Consider the following 21,678-nt stretch of genomic DNA (forward strand, 5'->3'; position numbering starts at 1 on the left):
AGACAAAAACAAAATAATGCAAACCCCCTTGCCCCCAGTTTATCTTTATCTCGTTGTTAAAATGCATCTGCCTGTCTCTCTCCCTTCAAATGGTAACAATGACTACCGGAGCTCGATCCTGAGGCCTCCCAAGTGGTGAGGTGCAGGAAGCAGCCTCCCACGCAACGGCCCCACCCCCACCCCCAGACCCTCTCCCCTCTGGCAATATTCAGAACACAGCCCCGCTACTCCGCCCCTAGATCCTCCTTCCCTCTGCGATAGCTCGCTACAAAGTATTCAACCTTATCTTTGCATCCTCCTCTTCCCACCAACTCAGACAATCAACATCATCTTGGACTCCTCCGTGTCTACAGTCCCAGGGACATTGTTGGTCTCTGTGGAAATGTTTGTTGAATGAATAAATAAGAGTTTATTCACACTAAGGTGTAAATGTGAAAGGATAGTTATGTATTTTAATGTGTTAACTCTCCCAGGGGCATTTGTAATAGCCTTTTAATATATGGGGCCATTTACGACTTACTCTTTATATTCATTACTTTGCGGAGTCAAAGGTTACTGGGAGGATGACTTGGGCCGCGGGGGCGGACGGGCAAAAGATTTTGAGCCCTGGCGGTGAAACAGGCCTGGACCCCTGGGAACCTGCAGGGATTGGCGACGAGCACCAAGAGAGCCAGCTCCAGTGCCCTCCCTGTACCTGGGGGGCGGCTGGAAGACGGGGCGCGGCCCAGGGAGCTCGCCCCCTGCTGGACAAAGACGCGGATGGTCCAGCTCCCGACTCTCAGAGCCCCTCAGCCCGGAAACCGGCCCCCCCTGCCGGCCTCGCCGCCTCACTGCACCCCGGGCCCCGCAGCCGCAACCTCGCCCGGGCCGGACGTGGTGTGCGCACCCGGGGAGCGCCGGCTGCACGGGGTACGCGCGTGGGCGCAGGCCCCGGGTCGCCGCTGGGAGGCGCCGCTGCGCGCTGCGCCCAGCTTCGCTCCGCCGGGGCCTTGGACACCAAACCCAGCACGGCCCTGCCGGGCAGGGGCGAGGGCTACAAGGAGCGGACGCCCCAAAGCGGGGACGGGCTGGCGCCGGGTCCCCTGCACCCCACGACGTTTCTCCGAGTCCCCCCGCCGGCTCCGCTGGCCCAGTGCCCCCCACCGCAGCCTAGCGGCGCAGCGCAGCACGGCCACTCCTGCTCCGTCCTTGGAGGGTGTGGAAGGGTGGGTTTGGGGCCGGGGGCGGGTCTGGGGGCGGACCCGGAGGCGGGGCTGTCTCTGCGGCAGGGCCCTGTTCGGCTCCCCCCCGGTCTCTCTCTGTCTCTCCTCCTCCCTCCTCCTGCTCCGGGCGGAGCCCGGCATGGGGGGGCCGGCGCCCGGCAGGCCAGGTACGGTGATGTAGAAATTGGGGAGGCTTGGTGCGGGGAGGTGGGATGGGGGCACAAGGGGTAGGGAGGATTGGCGGGGCGAGAGACGGAGAAACCCAGGGTAGCAGGACAAGGGGAAGGGGAGGGGTGCCCGGGAACCTGGGGCCTTTGGATGGAGAGGGGGATGAAGCCGGCCAGGTTTGGAACAAACAGGGAAGGGAGAGGACGGCAGTGAGGAGGGGCGCCTAGAAGGAGAGGTGAGGCAGAAAGCGCAAAGGAGAGTGTGTTTGGGGGAAGGGAAACCAGGGCAGGTATGGAGGCCGCAGCTCAGAAGGTAGCTATGAGGCCAGACTGGAGACCCCCGGGTGGGATGGAGGGGCGGGGACTGCGAGAGGGAAGCCGAGAGCCTCCCAGATCCCTGAGGAGGAAGGTGATTTGGGCGCTCAGCGAGGGAGGCGGAGACCTTCGCTGAGGGGCCAGGGTGCAGGAATAGGGGTGGACGGAAGCCCGGGCCCAGGCGAAGGACTGGTGAGGGGGTCGGCAGGGAATGGAGAGACATGGATGGGTGGTCTTGTAGCTGCCCAACTCAGAATGCCCCCACCCTTTCTCCAGCATCCCCGCCCTGCCCTCATGACACCCCCCAGCCTCAGGCCCCAAGAGGGGGTGGGGAGTCTGACCGTCTCCCCCTTCCCCAGCGGGGTGCAGTGTAGGCAAGTAGGCCCCGGCATGACTCCTTGTCTATAGGTACGTCCAGTTCGGTGCGCCGATTTGTGTGTGTCTGGAGGTCTGTGTGTGCTGTGGGTGTGTCGGGGTGTTTATGTCTGTGTGTCTGGCTGTTCCTAGGTTGTGTTTACCTGTGCCAATCAGCGTGTCTGGTCCTCTGTTGGTAGATATGGGTCTGTGGCCCGGTGGTTTGTGGGTCTGAACGTGTGTTTGTGTGGCCGCAGGGTTGCTGTAGGTTGGTGGGGCCTGTCTGTGTGGTGGCTCAGGATGTATTTACAGGATGGGATTCTGTGTCAGTCTGATCTCTCCAGAGTGTGTATCTGTGGCTCTGAACACCTTTGTCAGGGTGTGTGACTCTGGATACATGTCCGTCTGTGTCTGTACGTGTGTGGGTCCTGAAGGCGGCGTTGGGTTTTCTGTGCTTCCATCTGTTTTCCTCTCTCTGAGGACCAGAGTCACATCTCTGCTCCCTTCTCTCTCTTTCTCATTCATTCCTGGCCCCGACCACCCCACATCTTTCTTTTTTTTTCCTTTCCATTCCCCCCCACCAAGTGGATCCGGGACCCAGGGAGGGTCGCCCCCCGGGCCTGGTGGCGCTGAGCAGGAATCCCCAGCACCTGCCTCCTGCCCCACGACATGAACCTCCTCTACCGAAAAACCAAGCTGGAGTGGAGGCAGCACAAGGAAGAGGAGGCCAAGAGGAGGTAAGGCCGCATCCCAGATTGCCCCCTCACCTGTCCCACCTCTGCTTCCCTCGTGGCGGGGCCACATCCCTCTGCCCTTCCTGACTCCAACAGCCTGGTCATCAGTCTGATCTCAGAGCCGTGCTCACTACAGAATTGCTGGAATTGCACACGCCCTGTCCCTGCCCGGCTCCTGGCTCCTGGCTCCAGCCCCTGCCCTGGCCTCTCAGGGGGCTTCCAGCCCAGGGACACCCTGGGGCTCTTCCCCATCCCCAGAGGCCCAAGACACTCCTTCCTGACTCACCTCTGGCCTGTGATGTCCTCCTCTCTGTCAGTGTGGGCCTGGCTCCTGGTTCCCCTGTCACCTGACCTTGGAAGGGGCAGGCCCTGCTGCCCTCACAGTCCAGGGATGGGTCATTTGAGGGGCACCAGAGATGATCCATTTGGCCCCCTCCCAGTGATGGGGCTGTGTGTGTGTGGGAGGGGGGCAGGCTGGCCCTGCAGAGGAGCCAGGGCTGGGAACCAATACCCCACCACCACCACACACACACACACACAGGTCGCCCCCTCTCCTTGCCCTCCCAGGGACCTGGCACCTGGCCTCTTCTGTCTTGCTCCTTTCTCTTCATTCCCATTGGTGGCACAGCCGCTCGGAGCCTGAGTCAGAGCCACCTCCCTGCTCCCTTCTCCCTCCTCAAAACTGTGGAGTTTAATTCTTGTTGTTAATTAGATTAATCAGAGCTATCACTGCACTGATCTCTCCCTAATGAAGGGTTAGCAGACAGGGCCTTAATGAGAGCCCACCCCACCGCAGCTCTCCCCTCTTCCCTGCCAGCCGCACCCCCTCTTCACTTACACAGAAGCTCAGAGACAGTGAAAGGGAATGGGGGGTAAGCCTGGGAGGGTGACAGAGAGAGGACAGCGCCGAGGGAGAGGGAGAGGGAGAGGGAAAGAGAAGGAAAGAAAGAAAGAGAGAGAGGCAGGGAGGAAGAAGGATCAGCTGCGGGAGGCCGCTCTGAGGATGCGGCGGTACAGCCCGGGTCTGGGAAAGGAGGTGGTGTGGGAGTGGAGGCCGCAGCAGCCAGACATGAAGGGAGGCCAGAGGCCAGGTGTGGGCCAGCGTGAGGGTGAGAAGGAGCAGAGCCAGGGTGGCAGAAGCATGTGCCAGGCGGGGCTGCGCTGCCTGGGTTTGCATCTCTATGTACGAAGTTGTCCACACGTGTGTGTGCACCAGAGATGCCCAGGCTGGGGTCGGCCAGCTCCAGGAATGCTCCCTTGCACACAGGCTCACCCCTTCTCTCATCCCTGCCTTTTTCAAAGCCTAGAAATTCAGTCTGAAGCTTCTTTAGTGCTTTGGACCCTCAGGCTCCCCCCATCTCCACCCCGGCCCCCCTCCTCCTACCTGGGAGGCCACAGGGTTGCAAACCCCTCTTGGGGTATGGGAGCCGGAGGCCCAGGCCTGAGGCCCGACCTCTGCTCCATCTGGGCCTTCTCTCCCCAGCTCCAGTAAGGAGGGGGCTCCTGCAGGCTCCTCGGGGCCCGGGGCCGGCCCAGGGCCGGGGGTCCGCGTGCGGGACGTTGCCTCGCTGCGCCGCTCGCTCAGGATGGGCTTCATGACGATGCCCGCCTCCCAAGAGCACACCCCCCACCCCTGCCGCAGCGCCATGGCCCCACGCTCCCTCTCCTGCCACTCGGTGGGCAGCATGGACAGCGTGGGGGGCGTGCCTGGGGGGGGCGGGGGGGGCCTCACAGAGGACGGCAGCACCCGAAGACCCCCGGCCAAGCCCCGGAGACACCCCAGCACCAAGCTCAGCATGGCAGGGCCGGGGGCAGAGACGCCCCCCAGCAAGAAAGCAGGTGAGACACCAGCACCCCTGCCCAGTAGGAGCCGGGAGCTGGGAGGATCCATTCCAGGCCAGGGGAGGCCTGCCGGGAGGGTTCATTCAGGGAAGAACCAAGGAAGTGGAAGGTTCCATTCTCAGAAGGAGTGGGGGGGTTCCTTTTTGGAAGGGCCTGAGATGAACCATTCAAGGGCAGGGGAAGATCCTTGAAAAGTTCATTCTTGGGAAAGGGGTGGCCCTGGAGGGCCTTGAGGGTCAGGGAGAATTGAGGGTGGGAGCTGCAGATTCTGGGGCGTTCATTAGAAGGACAGGAGGCAGACCGGTAGGAAAAGAACCCACTGGGGCTGTAAGTTGAGGGATGTGGGGAAAATGAAGAGGCAGAAATGTCCTTGCCGGTGAGTCAAGAGGTCACACTGGCTCTCCCCATTTCCTTCCTCGACTTACAGCCCGGTTTCTTGTTCTCTTTCCCACTCCTGCCCAGGCTCACAAAAGCCAACCCCGGAGGGCCGCGAGTCCAGCCGGAAGGTTCCTCCACAGAAGCCCAGGCGAAGTCCCAACACCCAGCTCTCTGTCTCCTTTGATGAGTCCTGTCCCCCAGCCGCCTCTCCTCGAGGGGGGAACCCGCCCCTTCACCGCCTCAGTAGGGGGTCCTGTGTAGCTGGGGACCCTGAGGTGGGTGCCCAGGAAGAGGAACCGGTGTACATTGAGATGGTGGGGGATGTCTTCAGGGGAGGAGGGCGGAGTGGAGGGGGACTGACTGGGCCCCCTCTTGGGGGTGGGGGGGGGCCGACCCCAACGGCTGGCGCTGATTCGGACTCAGAAGAGAGCGAGGCCATATACGAGGAGATGAAGTACCCGCTGCCCGAGGAGGCCGGGGAAGGCCGCGCCAATGGGGCCCCTCCGTTGACGGCAAGCTCCACACCGCACCAGCCTCACGCCCTTCAGCTCCACACCCAGCGCCGTCCAGCTTCAGCCCTCCCGAGCCGGAGGGAGGGGACGCCCACGAAGACCACTCCTTGTGAAATCCCGCCGCCCTTCCCCAACCTCCTCCAGCACCGTCCTCCACTCCTGGCCTTCCCCCAGGCCAAGCCTGCTTCCCGAGCCCCTGGCGATGGGGTCTCGAGGCTACCAGTCCTTTGCCACTCCAAGGAGCCAGCCGGCTCCACCCCAGCTCCCCAAGTGCCTGCCCGGGAGCGGGAGACGCCTCCCCCACCGCCTCCGCCTCCCGCTGCCAACCTGCTGCTGCTGGGACCCTCGGGCCGAGCCCGGAGCCACTCGACACCCTTGCCGCCCCAGGGCTCTGGCCAGCCCCGGGGGGAGAGGGAGCTCCCCAATTCCCACAGCATGATCTGCCCCAAGGCGGCAGGGGTGCCGGCAGCCCCTCCTGCCCCGGCTGCCTTGCTCCCCGGCCCCCCCAAGGACAAGGCCGTGTCTTACACCATGGTGTACTCAGCAGTCAAGGTGACCACGCACTCCGTCCTGCCCACCGGTCCGCCCCTGGGCGCTGGGGAGCCAAAGACGGAGAAGGAGATCTCAGTCCTCCACGGGATGCTGTGCACCCGCTCGAGACCCCCCGTGCCTGGGAAGTCCAGCCCCCATGGCGGGGCTATGGGCGCAGCAGCTGGGGTTCTCCACCACCGCGCCTGCCTGGCCTCCCCACACAGCCTTCCGGACCCAACTGCAGGCCCCCTGACCCCCCTCTGGACCTACCCAGCTGCGGCAGCTGGGCTCAAGAGACCCCCTGCCTATGAGAGCCTCAAGGCTGGGGGGGTGCTGAATAAGGGCTGTGGAATGGGGGCTCCATCCCCCGTGGTCAAGATCCAGCTGCAGGAGCAAGGGACCGACGGGGGGGCCTTTGCCAGCCTTTCTTGTGCCCACGTCATCGCCAGCGCGGGGACACCAGAAGAGGAAGAAGAGGAGATGGGCGCCTCGACGTTTGGGGCAGGCTGGGCTCTGCAGAGGAAGGTCCTGTATGGCGGGAGGAAGGCGAAAGAGCTGGACAGTGAGTGAGGAGGGGGTGACGGGGAGGGGACAGGGGATGTCCGTGATGATTTGGGGGAGGTGTTGAAGGGCATACTTGGAAGCCACAGCCCATTGTCCTGAACTGGGAACTTTTCTGGGAGACAAGAGGGATGGGGGCATGCAGCAGACTGAAGGGATGGGGTCCCCGTGTGTGCTCTGGAGGGGCAGGAAGACCTGGGATGGGGACGGGGTAGAATCTGGTCTCCTCCTCCTGCCCTGTCCCGCTCTATTCCCTGCCCCTCCCTTCGCTGGGCTGCAGGGGTGTGTGTTTGTGAGTGTGCGCACACTAGGAGCTAAACACAGCTGCCTCCCAGCCGTTACCATGGCAACCCATCCAGACAGGAGGGAGAGGAGAGGGAGGCCCCTACCGTTGCTTGGCAACGCAATGCTCTGCCAGGCTTACTCTGGGAGATGAGCTTAGTTCACATGCAGCCCTTCCCCCAATGCCCCCCTTCTCACTTCCCGGCTTTGGGAATTCTCCCCCTCCTAGGGAACAGCCCCCCCGGTCTCTGTTTCAGACGGTGTTTATTCTGGCACTGTCTGGGGCTGGAGGGGCTCTGAAGTTAAACTGGGGTAGGGGAGACCCCTCTGAACAGGGAAGAGGGTTTGGCAGCAGTAAATATCTATGATTCTCAGCCCAGGGGTGGTGCCAGGACTGGCGTCCCTCCTTCTGTGTATGTTCTGTGTGAAGCAGGGCCCCCCCCACTTCCCAGCTGTGACCTGCAACGGGGCAAGTTACTTATGGTCCATCCAGGCCGCGGTGTGTATAGCTGGGGGGACAGCAAGACCCTTCTCCTTGTACAGTCTCAGAGCTCTCCTTGTCACCCAGGAGAGGTCGAGGACAGTGTCCAGGCCTGGAATGGCAGTGCCGAGGGTGCAGGCAAGGTGGAGCGTGAGGACAGAGGCTCTGTGGCATCAGGGATCCCAGTGAGGAGCCAGGGGGCAGAGGGCCTGCTGGCCAGGATCCACCACGGAGGGGACCGAGGAGGAAGCCGCCCCGCGCTGCCCATACCCTGCCAGACCTTCCCCGCCTGCCACCGCAACGGAGGTGACACGCTCAAGCCCTCGTACACCAGCACACAGATGGGCGGGCTGGGGGGAATCTCTCAGGGTCCTCATCCGGGGCCCTACATTCTTTTTTTTTTTTTTTTTTTTTTGCTGTACGCGGGCCTCTCACTGCTGTGGCCTCTCCGGTTGCGGAGCACAGGCTCCGGACGCACAGGCCCAGCGGCCATGGCTCACGGGCCCAGCCGCTCCGTGGCATGTGGGATCCTCCCTGACCGGGGCACGAACCCGCGTCCCCTGCATCGGCAGGCGGACTCCCAACCACTGTGCCACCCGGGAAGCCCGTGGGCCCTACATTATAATACCACATCTCCAACCCCTTTCCTCCTCTAATGAGGCTGGGGGTGGGGGCGGCCTGGCACGGGCTGTCCTCAGGGAACTGGGGGAGGGGAACGTGGAAGCCCCTTCCCTTCTCACCCCTCTGTCTTCTGCCTCAGACTTCACGGGAGGCTACCGCCTGGGGCGCTCCGCCTCCACCTCAGGAGTCCGGCAGGCCGCGCTCCACACCCCTCGGCCCTGCAGCCAGCCCAGGGATGCCCCGAGCCAGGTGAGGAGGGAGACGGGGTTGGGCATTTTATTTGTGAAGGAACAGGTAGGCAAGAAGGCCCGGGTGAGTGAAGAAAGGCAAGACTTCAGGCTGGGGCCTGCCACAGACTAACGGGGACGGCTGGAGAGCGAGGGGGTGGGGGAGATCCTGGGTAGCCAGCCAGGGCCGCCACTGGCCGACGTGCGCCTTTGTGCGTTGCGTTTAGAAAGAGACATCCCTTCTGGGTGGAAAAATGCATCCTGCTGGGAAGACAGCTTTGAAAAGGCGCCCCTTCCTGGGGTGAGACACGCACCGCCTGGCACCAGGGCGCAGGGAGAGAGGACGGAGGCCTTGGGGGCAAGAGAGGACTTGTTTCTGGGCCAAGCATTGGCCTCGGCGCTCGGCGGTGGGGACAGGGCCGGGTGACTCTGAGGTCCTTGACCCCCTTATTCCTCCCTCCCCCCCCATCCCCGTCGGGGCCGGCGGCGGGAGGAAGGGACACAGATCCAGCCTGCGCTGCCGCTGCCGCTGCCGCTGCCCCTGCCGCCCCAGGCCACCCGCGAGCGCGACGGCAAGCTGCTGGAGGTGATCGAGCGCAAGCGCTGCGTGTGCAAGGAGATCAAGGCGCGCCACCGTCCCGACCGCGGCCTCTGCAAGCAGGAGAGCATGCCCATCCTCCCCAGCTGGCGGCGCGGGCCTGAGCCCCGCAAGTCCGGCACCCCGCCCTGCCGCCGGCAGCACACAGTCCTCTGGGACACCGCTATCTGAGGAGGCCGGGGCGCCGGGACCGGGGAGCGGGGCGGGGGAGACCGGCCTCGAAAGAGGGACGCTTGAAGGACCAGGTGAGAGAGAGCCGGGGAGAACCTCTGCCCTCCACCCTAGCCCCCGAGACGGGGAGTCGGCCGGGCCCATCGGGTTGGGGGCGCCAAGCAGCACCCCCAGAAACTTGGGGGAGGGTTGGCTTGAGGTTGGGAGTGAGGCCCTCCGCCGCTCTTCCCACTGAGCCAAGCAGACCCCTTCTCTTGAGGGGGCGAAGGCCAAGCCCAGGTCAGCATGGGGAAGGAGGGAAGGGTCAGGGAGGAAGAAGGGGGGGCGGGTCAGCGAGGGACAGGGACCGGAGAGTGAGAGGTAGAGGGGCTCTTTTAGAGAGTGGGGAGTGGGGGAGGTGCTGTTTATTTTGTTATTTATTTTGGGCTGGGGGGCAATTCTTGGCCCTTCTGATCTACTCCTGAACAGGGAGTGGGGAATTGCAGGCAAGTAAAGGGAACCAAGCTGGCACTCTCCCCAACGCCTAAAGGCCCTGCTATCCACGCCCCGCCAAAGCTAGGGACAGGTCTGGAGTGGGGAGTGGAGCAGGAGAAGGGAGGGGCTCCGGGGAGCCCGGGGGCCAGAGGGCTCATTTACAGTATTTACAAGTCGCCAGTATTTGGTAGTGAGCTTGGCCTGCTCTGAAGCAGGCATCTTACTTAGCTCCGGGGTGAGGGTCTGGCACCTGGGATGGGGGGGATGATGGGGAAGGAGGGAAATTTTCGCGGGTGGGGGGCGGGCAGGGTATTTATTTAAATTAAAAAGCAAAACAAAAAACTCAGAAGAGATGTCAGGAACTTTTTTTTAATTCCTTTCTTTTCAGAATAATATATTAAAAGACTAACGATCCTAGAACTGGCTTCTTATGTTTCAGTGCGCTCCGCCTTTCATATACCCGTCCCGTTTTCACTCTTGCCCCTGGTTGGTGGGAGCCAGAGGTTGTGCAGGGCGGGTTACTATGGCACGTGAGAGGGAGAGGTGGAGCTGGAGGAAAGTCTTTGGGAACGCCACCGTGCAGTGACTCAGCAAACCCTAATTGAGCATCTGATGTGTGCGTGGCCGTGCGCCGATGCAGAAGGAACGTTCCGACTGAAGCCTGTCCTCAAGCAGCTTGTAGTCTATTCAGGGAGGTGAGATACCTGAGCCGACACCAGGCAGTGCTCCAGGAGTAGGAGAGGGAGAGAGCTGGACTCCTCCGACAAGGTACAGTGAGCCTAAAAGTACAGGTAAGGTTTGGATGAGCAGGGGGAAGGTCCCAAGCTCGTGTCATGATTATCTGCCGTGGTGGGATGGGCACAGCAACTGTGTTTAAATGATGCTGAGGGCAGTGAGTCAACCTTGATGAAGCTGGTGGAGAAGGAGGGGCCTCAAAGCAAGAGGCTGGTCCTCAAGAAGGAATCCAGGGAGGAGGATAAAAAGAGTGTCTGGGAGAATGGAAGGCAAAGGGACAGTTTGCAAGATGCAACTGAAAGAAAACATCCTCTGATGGGGATGAAGGGGCCAAAGCGGGTATCCACGAAGCCCAAGTTGGGCGCTCAGGTGGCTGAGGAAATGATCAGCCTGACACAGCATGGAAAGTGGGGTTGAGAGGGGCCGTGAGGGAAGAATGTTGACTGGGAAGCAATGGCGAATATTCAGGTTTGTTACCAGCTAGACCAGAGATTCAAAAATGCAAGGATGATACCAGAGATGCCTTTTAGTTCTGTATTTATACGGATGCATATTAGAGAAATTCTAATCAGCACATCAGAACACTACTTGTTATGTCACAGCAGTTATTGCACAAGATAAGGCTAAATTTATTTTTAATGAATTGGTTTAAAGAAAAACAGTAAGCAAATAAATAACAGTACAGGTGGAATACAGAATACGAAAAATTATGACAGTGGTGTGAGAATTTTTGAAATTTAGGAAATACCAAGTTAGAGATAAGACGATGATGGTTTGGGAGAGCCGACAAGACTGGATGTTAGGAGTCATCAACATAGAGATGGTACTCAAGGCCAAGACTGAGCTCCATAGAGAGGGTGTGGACAGAGATAAGAGTTAAGAACAAGGAATAGCTTTTAAATTATTTATGTTTCTTTTAAATTTCACTATATATATATATAGTGAAATGATCACCGTGATAAGTTTAGTTGACATCCATCACCACAAATACTTACAATTTTTTTTTCTTGTGATGAGAACTTTTAAGATGTACCCTCTTAGCAACTTTCAAACATAGAATATAGTATTGTTAATTATAGTTACCATGCTGCACATGACCTCTCCAGGACTTACTTATCTTATAACTGGAAGTTTGTACCTTTTGACCACCTCCCATTTTTCCCCACCTCCCACCTCCCAGCTCTGGCAACCAATCTCTCTGTATCTATGAGTTTGGTTTTCTTTCTTTTTTTTTTTTTCAGATTCTACATATAAATGAGATCATACGGTATTTGCCTTTCTCTGTCTGACTTATTTCACTTAGCATCATGCCTTCAAGGTCCATCCATGTTGTCGAAAATGGCAGGATTTCCAATAGCTTTTTAATAATTAGTTAGGAAGTTAATGGAAGGAAATATCTCATTTATAAGAGCAACAAGAATCATAAAATATCTAAGAGTACTTTAACAAGAAAAGTATAGGACCTCTATTCGATTAATCAATAAAACTAAAGTACTTTGAGTTTCTCAAGCAAGGAAGACTTGAATAGGCAGAGTAATAACTAGTTCTTAAATAGGAAGACCGTAATGTAAAAGATGTAAGTCTTCCCTAAATCAGTAAATTCAATGAAGTCTCTAAATCTCAAAAGGATAATTTGGGAAACTTGACAAAACTATTCAAAAGTTTATCCAGAATGATAATGAGAAAAACCAGAACATTCCGAAACAGATGAGTAAGGGGGGGACCTGGCCTATCAAATATTGAAAGCACAGTGAGCTGGGATTGGCACAGGAATGGCACAATCTATCAGAACAGAGTCCAGAAATAGCAGCAAAGGCACATGGGAATCTAGCATGTACATGATAAAGGTGGCACTTGAATAGTGGGGAAAAGATTATTTGATAATTGTTTCTTGAACAATTAGCTAGTCAAGGGAGAGTGTGGGAAGCTGGATTTCTATTTCATTCATTACATCGAAAGATTTAAATGTAAAAACAAAATATTAAAAGGGAGAAGTGGGTGAACATTCTTATAACCTTGGGAGGGAGGAGGCCCTTCTAAAATGATATGAAAACCAGTAACATGTAAATCAACTATACTCCAATAAAAATTAGAAAAAAAAAAAAACAGTAACAAATAAACCAAAAGGCATTTAAGTCTGATCTCATTCACAGCTAAAACTTCTATATGGCAAATCCAAACTAGAAACATTAAACAAGGAAGTTATTTCTAACACATATTAAAAAGATTGATACAATATATAAGAAAGATTTGTGAGTTGATAAGAAAAAGAAAAAACAACCCCAGCAAACGTGAACAAAGGACATGAACAGACAATTCACCAAAGAAAGAGAAATTACCAACAAATGTACGTGCTCAACCTTAACAATAAGTACTGCAAAATAAAACCATAATAAAACACTTTTCACCCATCAGACAAAACTGAAAAAAACTCGTAACATCAGTCTGGCAAGTATGTGCAGAAGACAGGCATTCATTGTGTAAATGTAAATTAATACAGTCTCTCTGGAGGTTGGTTTAAAAATATTTATGAAAATCTTAAATGTGCATGGTTTTGACTCAGAAATTCCATTTCCAGGAATTTATCCTACGGAAATAGTTACACAGGTGTGCAAAGCTAAATGCACAAGGGTGCTAATTGCAGCATTGTTTGAAATAATGAAAAATTGGAAACAACCCCAAAGTTCATCAGTATGGCACTGACTAAATAATTATGGGAACAATGGAAAACTAAAACTGTTAAATAGAATGCAGGAAATATAGATGTTCTAAACACAAGAAGCAGTTCCCAATAAATTAATAAGTGAATAAAGCAATGTGCAGAAAAGGACATACAGAGAAAGCCCAGTTTTAGAAAAATTATTTATTCATAAACGTTTATGTAGGTCTGGAAGGAAATACACCAGATAGTTGATGGTGATGATTTTGAGGTCTGAGAAGAGAGGGGACCTAAGTTTACTTTTAAAAAATAGTAACATTTATATTGCTTGAATTTTTATGTCTTCATTCTGAAATCAGAAAATAGATATTATTTTCTAAAAAAGAAAAACAGTGCTCAGTGACAAGAAGCAGAGGCAGGCACGAGGTGTCAGGGACTGTGGAGCTGGCGTGTGTGGGTTCAAGTCCCAGATCAGCACTAACAGCTAAGTTTTTCACTTTCCTTATCTATAAAATGGGAATGATTAGAGGGTTGTTGAGGAGATTGAATAAGATAGCACAGTACCTCATTTGAGGCTGAAGAGAGATGGGTAGGGATACAGACCAAGATGGGGGAGATGAGAAAGAGACCAGAACCTCAGCAAGGCTGGAGTGACAGAGTCAGGGTAGGAGGGGCTCAGGCAGAGGCAGGCAGCTGAGGCTGCCATGAGCCAGAGGTACACAGCCCTTCTGCTAGGTGTACAAGATCAAAGGCCTGAGAAGAGTTAGAAGTTGAAAGAACAGGGTGTGCTGGAATTATAAACCTCACATAGCATCTGGAGGAATGAGCATCCCCTGGGAAGTCAGCCTGGACCCAGCCCTGCCTGCCTGACACCTGGTAAAACTCACCTGGGACTCCACATCCCTTCCTGGGGTCACCAAGGCACTTCCGACGCTGACTTTCTACTTTTTGAAACCCCAGCAAAGCAGGGAACTCTAGGGCAGCACAGCCAGAGGTGAGAAGGCCCTGGAACATTGAAGTCAAGAGGGAGGCAGGAGCTGGGTCGGGGAGACCTTTACTGGGGAGGGAATGCTTTTCGAACCAAAGGGGAGAGAAAAAAAAGACCTCAGAAATAACACCTGCCTTATCTTTCATGGCCCATTTTACCCATTGAGATCATGTTTCAGCTCTGATGAGAGATTTCTATCAAAGATTACTAGGATCACATCAAAAAGACTCAGGAGCAAATCTGAAGAGGCTCCCAATGGCCAAAGGATGGGATAATTGGAGCATCAGGAAGGGTAAGAACTGCAGTGGACTGAGTTAAATTCATGAGTACATAATGGCTGAAAAATTGCTCGCCTTTGGAGGATGCCAGAGAATCACTTCATTATTTTGAAAACTCGTAAGTAAAGGGAAAAATCAAGCATCTATCTGCCTTTATCAGATCACCGGTGAAGGGAAGTTTTTCTTTATAGAACTCTTCCAGCTAATGAACAAAGATAGAATTTTAGAATTGGAGCATCACCCTGAAGGAGTGGATCCAGGTGTTGAGTTTCAACAGCAGCTAACATCACATAGCACATCATAAGAGACAACCAGACATTCTATGCCTCCTGATGGAAGAATGCACCACCACCTATGAAGTGTTGTTGCCCCCTAAAAATCGAACCTAGGAATATGATCAAGCCTCTAGATGCCACTACCAATTACAGGAAATACAGAGGAGAGGAGAACACATTGAACACCAGCAAAATTAGGACTGTGGGAAACACCTCGGGGCAAACCACCTGGATTCCTCCACAAATATATCACCAGGGAAAATAAAGAGATGGAGCAACAACCCATAGATTAAAAGAGACTGCAAAAGACATATCATCCACTGTGATTTATGGACCTTATTTAGATCCTGATTCAACCAAATAAACTGACTTCTTACATTTATGAGACAATTGGGATTATGGCTACTGGCTGGATATTGGATGATATTAAGGAATTATTAATTTTTTAGGCATGATAATGTATTGTGGTTGTGTATTTTTGAGTCCTTAAAGAGATAGTACTGAAATATTAATGGGATAAATTATGTGAGGTCTGGGATTCGCTTCAGAATAAAAAGGAAAGGGAGAAAGTGCATTGGGTCTGGAGGGGAGGGGGGATGAAACAAGAATGACCATGAGTTGATCATTGTTGAGGCTGGTAGAATGTTTTGTCTACACTTGGGTCTGTTTGAAATTTTCCACAATAAAAAGGGTTGTTGTTTTTTTAAAAGTCAGTGTGATGAGTCAAAAATTTTCCTCCTTTGAAAAAAAATGAGGGTTGTGATCAAACAATCTATGAAGCCCCTCCCAGACCACACTCCCTCTCTAATTAAAAATAACCTTTTATTTTTACAAAGCAATATATATGCATTTTAGAAAGTCATCAAATATTGAAAAGAAAAAAATACACACCATATTTCCACCACCCAGAGGTTACCATTTCACAGCTTACTGTATAACATTACAGGACTTTTCCTATGCATATATATGTTTTTTAACAATGAGATTATCTTGCACATGCTGTTTTGAAAGCCGCTATTCTCCATTAATGGTCTCCACTTCCCCATGTCAATAGATTTTCTTTTTTTGTTTTTTAAATAAATTTATTTATTTATTTTTGGCTGCTTTGGGTCTTTGTTGCTGTGCGTGGGCTTTCTCTAGCTGCAGTGAGCGGGGGCTACTCTTCGTTGCAGTGCGAGGGCTTCTCATTGCGGTGGCTTCTCTTTGTTGAGGAGCATGGGCTCTAGGCTTCTGGGCTTCAGTAGTTGTGGTGCGTGGGCTCAGTAGTTAGGGCATGCGGGCTTAGTTGCTCCGTGGCTTGTGGGATCTTCCCGGGCCTGGGCTCAAACCCGTGTTCCCTGCACTGGCAGGCGGATTCTTAACCACTACGCCACCAGGGAAGTCCCAATAGATTTTCAATTTATCTAATATCCAGGTTGTATATACATTTCCCTAATTGTGCCCCAAAGTGTCCTGGTGTCTTAATCAGCATGGGCTGCCATAACAAAATACCATAGAGTGAGTGGCTTAAACAACAGACGTTTATTTCTCACAGTTCTGGAGGCTGGGAAGTCCAAGATCAAGGTGCTGGCCAATTCCGTTCCTGGTGAGAGGTGTCTTCCTGGTTTGCAGCCAGCCAGCCACCTTCTTATTGTGTCTTCACTTGGTGGAGAGAGAGCAGCTCTAGTCTTTCTTTCTCTTCAGAGGACACTAATCCTCTTAAGGATTAGGGCCCCACCCCCATGACATCATGTAAACCTAATCACCTCTCAAAGATCTCCCTCCCAAATGCTATCACACTGGAGCATATTCAACATGTGATTTTCAGACCGAGATTCTATCCAGAACCAGGCAATGCAACCGGTGGTTATGTTTCTTTGTCTCGTCTAATTTGACACATTATCTTTGCTTCCTTTGTTCCCATAACTCACACTCCCTGCATTGTGCTTGGTTGTTTCCTCAGGGTGCCTCTAAGGTTTATAGGCACAAAGAGTTAGAGTCGCTTGCTATTCAGACTCGGGTGCCCCTAATAGACGCACCTTCAGAGGGGCAGCCTGTTTTGAGGGTACAGCTTCCATTCTTGCTTGCTCCTCTGCCCGGTCCAAACTGCCCCCAGGATGAAGTGAGGAGCATTGTTGGCTGGGGACTCAGCCAGGCCACCCACTGGCCTCTGCTACCACCCCAGGGCAATCTTTTGCTACCAAAAATGGCTGGGAGCCAGAAACCGCAGGCTGGAGGCACCAGAGGTTGGTGTCACCACCATTTCAAAAAATTTCCACTGACCAACTGGTGACCTTATGCTGATTGTGTTTGACATTCCTGCCTTAAAGCCCAGGGATGGGTGGAACGGCGAGATGTACACATTCCAGAAATTTCAGAGTCATGAGGGGAGACTTTCTGGAAAAATTAGCAACCAGAGGGAAATTTTTAAATTATATATATTACTTATCTCACTGCCCATTCAGATCTGAAGTCACTTTGCTCATTTAGTAACATAAAATGCATCCTTGCATTTGGGTCATAAAACTGTCATGGTTGGTCTACTTAGAGATAAGGAAATCTAAAAAATGGAGGACACCTCCCCCCTCGATTTTGAGGTTGGGGTGGGTGAGTGGAAAGGTCTATGGGGAAAAGTTCCCCTGCTCTCCTTTTTTTTCTTTCTTCCTTTCCCACCTAGCAGGTCCTAAGGCAAGAGAAAGAAGACAGCTCCTAATAGGAACTTCTTATACAGGCAAAGCCATACACCCGGGGAGGGAAGGGCCCCTGACCACAGAACAGACCTGAACAGGGAGAGTCGGCTTCTAGAATTCCCTGCTGGGGTGGGGGTTATCCGCATCCTTCCCAAGAAGAGAATAGGTGGCTGCCTACCCAACATTGCTGCCCTCAATCATTGCTTTGAATGAGGCCTGCCCCCAGCCCACCCTTCTCATGATGGATGGAGGATTGCCCTTCCACTGCCCTTCTGAAGTGTGGGGGTGCCTCTCTGGGAGAAGGGGCATTGCCCCGTCCACCAACAGACCACTGCTCTTTACACCTTGGAAGGGGAGTCCACTTGGGCTTTACAGTGTATGCAATGGGGGCAGGTACAAGAGGACAGCAGCGAGGCCAGCCATTGCTGGTGCAGATGAAGAAACAGCATCAAACCACCAGATCAATTCAGGGAGAGGATGGACGGGGTGCAGCTGTAGAGGCATCCAGCCAAGGAGGCAATCAACAGCTGTCCCTCCCAGAAGGGTGAGTGGGATGAGCTCAGGTGGCCAGAAAGTGACTGTGGCACCCTGGGTAGGCCCAGTGGACAAGAGTCCCTGACTCTGGTGGTACTGCGGCCCAAGAGGAGACTCTACCACCCAGCTGATGTGCTAATTGCATGGTTCTCAACTGGGCGCTTTTGCCCCCCCAGGGGACGTCTGGCAATACTATTGGTTGTTTCAACTGAAAATGGAGTTGCTCCTGGCATCTAGCAGGTAGAGGCCAGAGGGGCTGCCTAAATATCCTACAATGCACAGGACAGTCCCCCTACCAGCACCTGGTCTGAAAGAAGCTTCTGGTCTGAAATGTCAATAGCATTGAGATCAAGAAACCTTGTGTCTTGGGACTCCCCTGGTGGTGCAGTGGTTAAGAATCCGCCTGCCAATGCAGGGGACACGGGTTCGAGCCCTGGCTCGGGAAGATCCCACATGCTGCAGAGCAACTAAAGCCATGTGCCACAACAACCGAGCCTGCGCTCTAGAGCCCGTGAGCCACAACTACTGAAGCCTGCGCGCCTAGAGCCCATGCTCCCCAACAAGAGAAGCCAGCGCAATGAGAAGCCCGAGCACCGCAACGAAGAGTAGCCCCCGCTTGCCGCAACAGAGAAAGCCTGTGTGCAGCAATGAAGACCCAACACAGCCAAAAATAAATAAAGTAAATAAAAAAACAAAAACCTTGCGCCTTGTGGTTAAGAAGCCCTGAGTTAGAGGATCTTAACCTTTAGAATGTGGTACCTTGAGATTCCTGTGGTAAAACCTAACAACTTTATTTCATCCACCAGTTTTTGTATGTTTTTGAGTGTGCCAATAAGACTTATTTCAAACTCAGATTGGGTGGGGGTGGGGAATTACACAAAATCTTCCTTGGGCTCTAACCTTTATCACTTGCTAACACTTTATGTTTATATTCTGTCCTGTTAACAACTGGTTATTGACCCCTGATGCATGCACAATGAAAACTCTGAAATCACATTTCTATTCTTTTAGATCAGTTTTATCGAGGTATAATTTACATATAACAAAATGTACCCATTTCAAGCCTACAGTTTGATGAGTTTTGACAACTCTATATGCCTGCATCCACAAGTTTAAAAAAAAAAAACCCAAACTATGTTTTAGACTTATGGAGTAAGGATTAGAAATGTGGACTTTGAAGTCAATCAGACCTCAGTTCAAATCCCAGCTCTGCCATCCACTAAGCCTGTTTTCTCGTCAGTAAAATTGGATTAATGACATCCACCAAAGGGGTTATCCTGAGAATTAAACTGACACACTTGAAGCATTTAGCTCAGAGCCCGCCTGGCTCACGTCGAAGGGCTTCAGCAGTGGTCATAATAATCATGGTCATTAGCGTCCTCACCGTTTCATGATATACTTGGCTAATACAGTCTCTTTTTTCTGTATCTACATGTCTTCCCAGGATGATCACACCCTTTCCAAGATTACAATAATCATATATACACATGTGATTCCCAAACTAGTATTTCCAACCTCTCTCCTGGGCTCCAAGAGAACAGGTCAGTTTCCTGCACTCGTTATCCTCCCCGCAAGCCACCTGCGGTGTCTTAGGCTGCTGCCTCAACAGCATCACATCCAGTCTCCGGAGGCAGAGATACTGGTATCCTTTCTCTCTCACACACACCCTTTATTCATTAGGATATCAATTTAACTGCTTCAAAACAGACCCAAACAACAGTTTAACCTAAATGGGAAGTTATTTCTTGCTCATATACGCATCTAGACATAAGCAGTCCATAGCAGATCTGAAGGCTGCAGGATATCCAGGGCCAGGCTCTTGCTCTTTCTGCTTGGTTGCTCTGCATTCCAAGGGTGTTGCCTTTGTTCCACAAGGTCTGAGTGGCTTACTACCAGGTCCACATTTCATGCAGCAGGGTGGTGCTTGCTTACGATTCAACATGCACTGCATATAATCCACAAACCACCTAAGAGGCTGCAGTTTTATTAGGTTGGACCATATAAAGTTGCCATTTTTGTTGGTCAAATACGGTAGAATATTGGCAATATCGTATAACTCAACCCCATACTAGCTCTGCTTTATAGATTTAGGACCCTGACGCACAGTGGAGTCAAGTAACTTGCCCCAAGTCACATGGCAAGTGAATGGCAGAGAAGGTATTCCAATTCACAGCCTCCCTGGGAGCTGGGCCTGTGGCAGATTCCTCAGTGAGTAAGGATTGGCTCCTCTGACCGCCATATGCTTATAACCAAGTTGAAGAGCAACGTGTGAACGTTGGGAAGCTAAAGAGCAACAGCTTAATATAGCTATGTTAGAATGTCACAAGGCCATCTATGTTTTTCCCCCAAGTGAGTGGCAAGGCAAGACCTTCTTTCTCTAGAAGTTGAGGAGACAGAACAGTGGCTCCAGACGGGTGTGGCCGGGAAGGCTCCCAAGAAGAGGAGTCTTCAGCTAAGTCTTGAAAGTGGAGGAGTTTCAGTTTCATGGTGGTGGTGGAAGTGATATTTAGCGGTAATAATCGAATTCTGTGCCATTTAACAAAAGCTTGAGATGTTACCTATGAAGACTTGGGTTTCTGTCCTTACTTGGTTGTGTGCACACATGTGGGGTATATACTCCAGTAGTGTACTTGTGGATTTCTTCCTGTTGTATCTCTTCATGTTTCTCGCTTGTGTATGTGCATCTGGGTATATCTTTCTGCGTCTCTGTCTTTCTGTGTCTTAGCATTTGTTTCTCTCTCACTCTCCCCTTCCTTTCTTTCTTTCTCTATCACTTGCTCTCTCTCATCATCTGTCTCTCCTCATCTTTGCTCTATAATTGGTCCCATATAAATCCTATCTTTTATTATGCATTGCACATATTATATAGTTTGATGTGCCCTGCCCCTACTTAAAATGCAAAGGGACAGAATGTTCCATGGCTCCACCTAAGTCTCTCCTTCATTTTATTGCTCCTTCCCCTGGCCTTCGATTTAATTAATTTGTTTTTATTTTTATCAAGTTAGACACGTACATCATTTTAAAAGTCAAATACTCAAATACAAAGTCAAAGACTAATCCTGAAGAAAAACAACCCCAGGGAACTCCCTGGCAGTCCAGTGGTTAGGATTCTGCTCTTTCACTGCTGAGGGCCTGGGTTCGATCCCTGGTTGGGGAACTAAGATCCCACAAGCCGTATGCTGTGACCAAAAATAAATAAATAAAGGCAACCTCACCTCATTACACTCTCCACCTGCTTCTCAGATTCAATCATTTTCAAGTCTTTCAGCCGTTCCTTCTGGTATGTACCTCCCTGTTTCTAAACAGCATGCTTGTGCAGCTATTTCTCCATTTTGTTCAGTTTTAGATATGATTTCTTAAAACAGAAAATGAGAGCTTAACTCTGGCACCTGAATCCACACACATACACAACTCTTCCCCTTCCCTCGTCCTCCCTGAAAAAAATTATATCCTAATTTTTGGTCAGAGCAGAATACAGTGTTTATAACATTATTATTATTATACAAATATTATTTACAGCTGAGCCACGTGATAGACTATGATTGTATTTTCTTTCTTGGAGTTTTCTTCCCCTGGAGTTAATTGTCAAATTAACAAGTTTTTGTCTAGTTTTCCAGGTACCTATCGCAAAGGTGATCGATCAGCCTAATCTTTTTTTTTTTTAATTTTTATTTTTGGCTGCGTTGGGTCTTCGTTGCTGCACAAGGGCTTTCTCTAGTTGCAGTGAGCGGGGGCTACTCTTCGTTGTGGTGCGTGGGCTTCTCATTGCAGTGGCTTCTTGTTGCGGAGCACGGGCTCTCGGCCTGCAGCCTTCAGTAGTTGTGGCGCACGGGCTGAGTTGCTCCGAGACATGTGGGGTCTTCCCAGGCCAGGGCTCGAACCCGTGTCCTCTGCACTGGCAGGCGGATTCTTAACCACTGCGCCGTCAGGGAAGTCCCCCAGGCTAATCTTCTTGAAGACATCTGTCTTGTAGCCCTTCATCCCGTTAGGAGGCTCTAGGTGGTTTGCTGTAAGCTGCGACACAGCTGTGATCCTAGGACACTGTTCACCTCTCTCCCCTGTTCCTGTTCCTGAGCCCTGTTTCCTCTCT

General features: G+C 52.3%; 1 protein-coding gene and 1 long non-coding RNA gene across 3 annotated transcripts in view; one reads left to right on the top strand and one right to left on the bottom strand.

Moving 5' to 3' along the window:
- The first annotated feature begins 1,223 nt into the window (after nt 1–1,223).
- Nucleotides 1,224–12,320, top strand: NYAP1 (neuronal tyrosine phosphorylated phosphoinositide-3-kinase adaptor 1). 2 transcript variants are annotated; one of them, XM_067705728.1, is made up of 7 exons: nt 1,224–1,369; nt 2,624–2,775; nt 4,256–4,611; nt 5,077–6,597; nt 7,447–7,665; nt 8,120–8,229; nt 8,713–12,320. In XM_067705728.1, exons 2-7 carry the CDS (start codon nt 2,708–2,710, stop codon nt 8,974–8,976), a joined length of 2,538 nt encoding a protein of 845 aa, XP_067561829.1. In that variant the 5' UTR covers nt 1,224–1,369; nt 2,624–2,707; the 3' UTR covers nt 8,977–12,320. The 2 variants fall into 2 exon arrangements, with proteins under 2 accessions (XP_067561829.1, XP_067561830.1); XM_067705729.1 differs by lacking the exon at nt 1,224–1,369 and adding an exon at nt 1,392–2,092.
- Nucleotides 9,802–21,678, bottom strand: part of LOC137206722 (uncharacterized) — a 41,993-nt gene continuing 30,116 nt past the window's right edge. The window contains exon 3 of the long non-coding RNA XR_010934809.1: nt 9,802–10,229. This is a non-coding gene — a long non-coding RNA (uncharacterized lncRNA). The remainder of the gene's footprint in view (nt 10,230–21,678) is intronic.

This window comes from Pseudorca crassidens, chromosome 15, assembly GCF_039906515.1.
Source record: "Pseudorca crassidens isolate mPseCra1 chromosome 15, mPseCra1.hap1, whole genome shotgun sequence".
Taxonomy (NCBI): Eukaryota; Metazoa; Chordata; class Mammalia; order Artiodactyla; family Delphinidae; genus Pseudorca; species Pseudorca crassidens.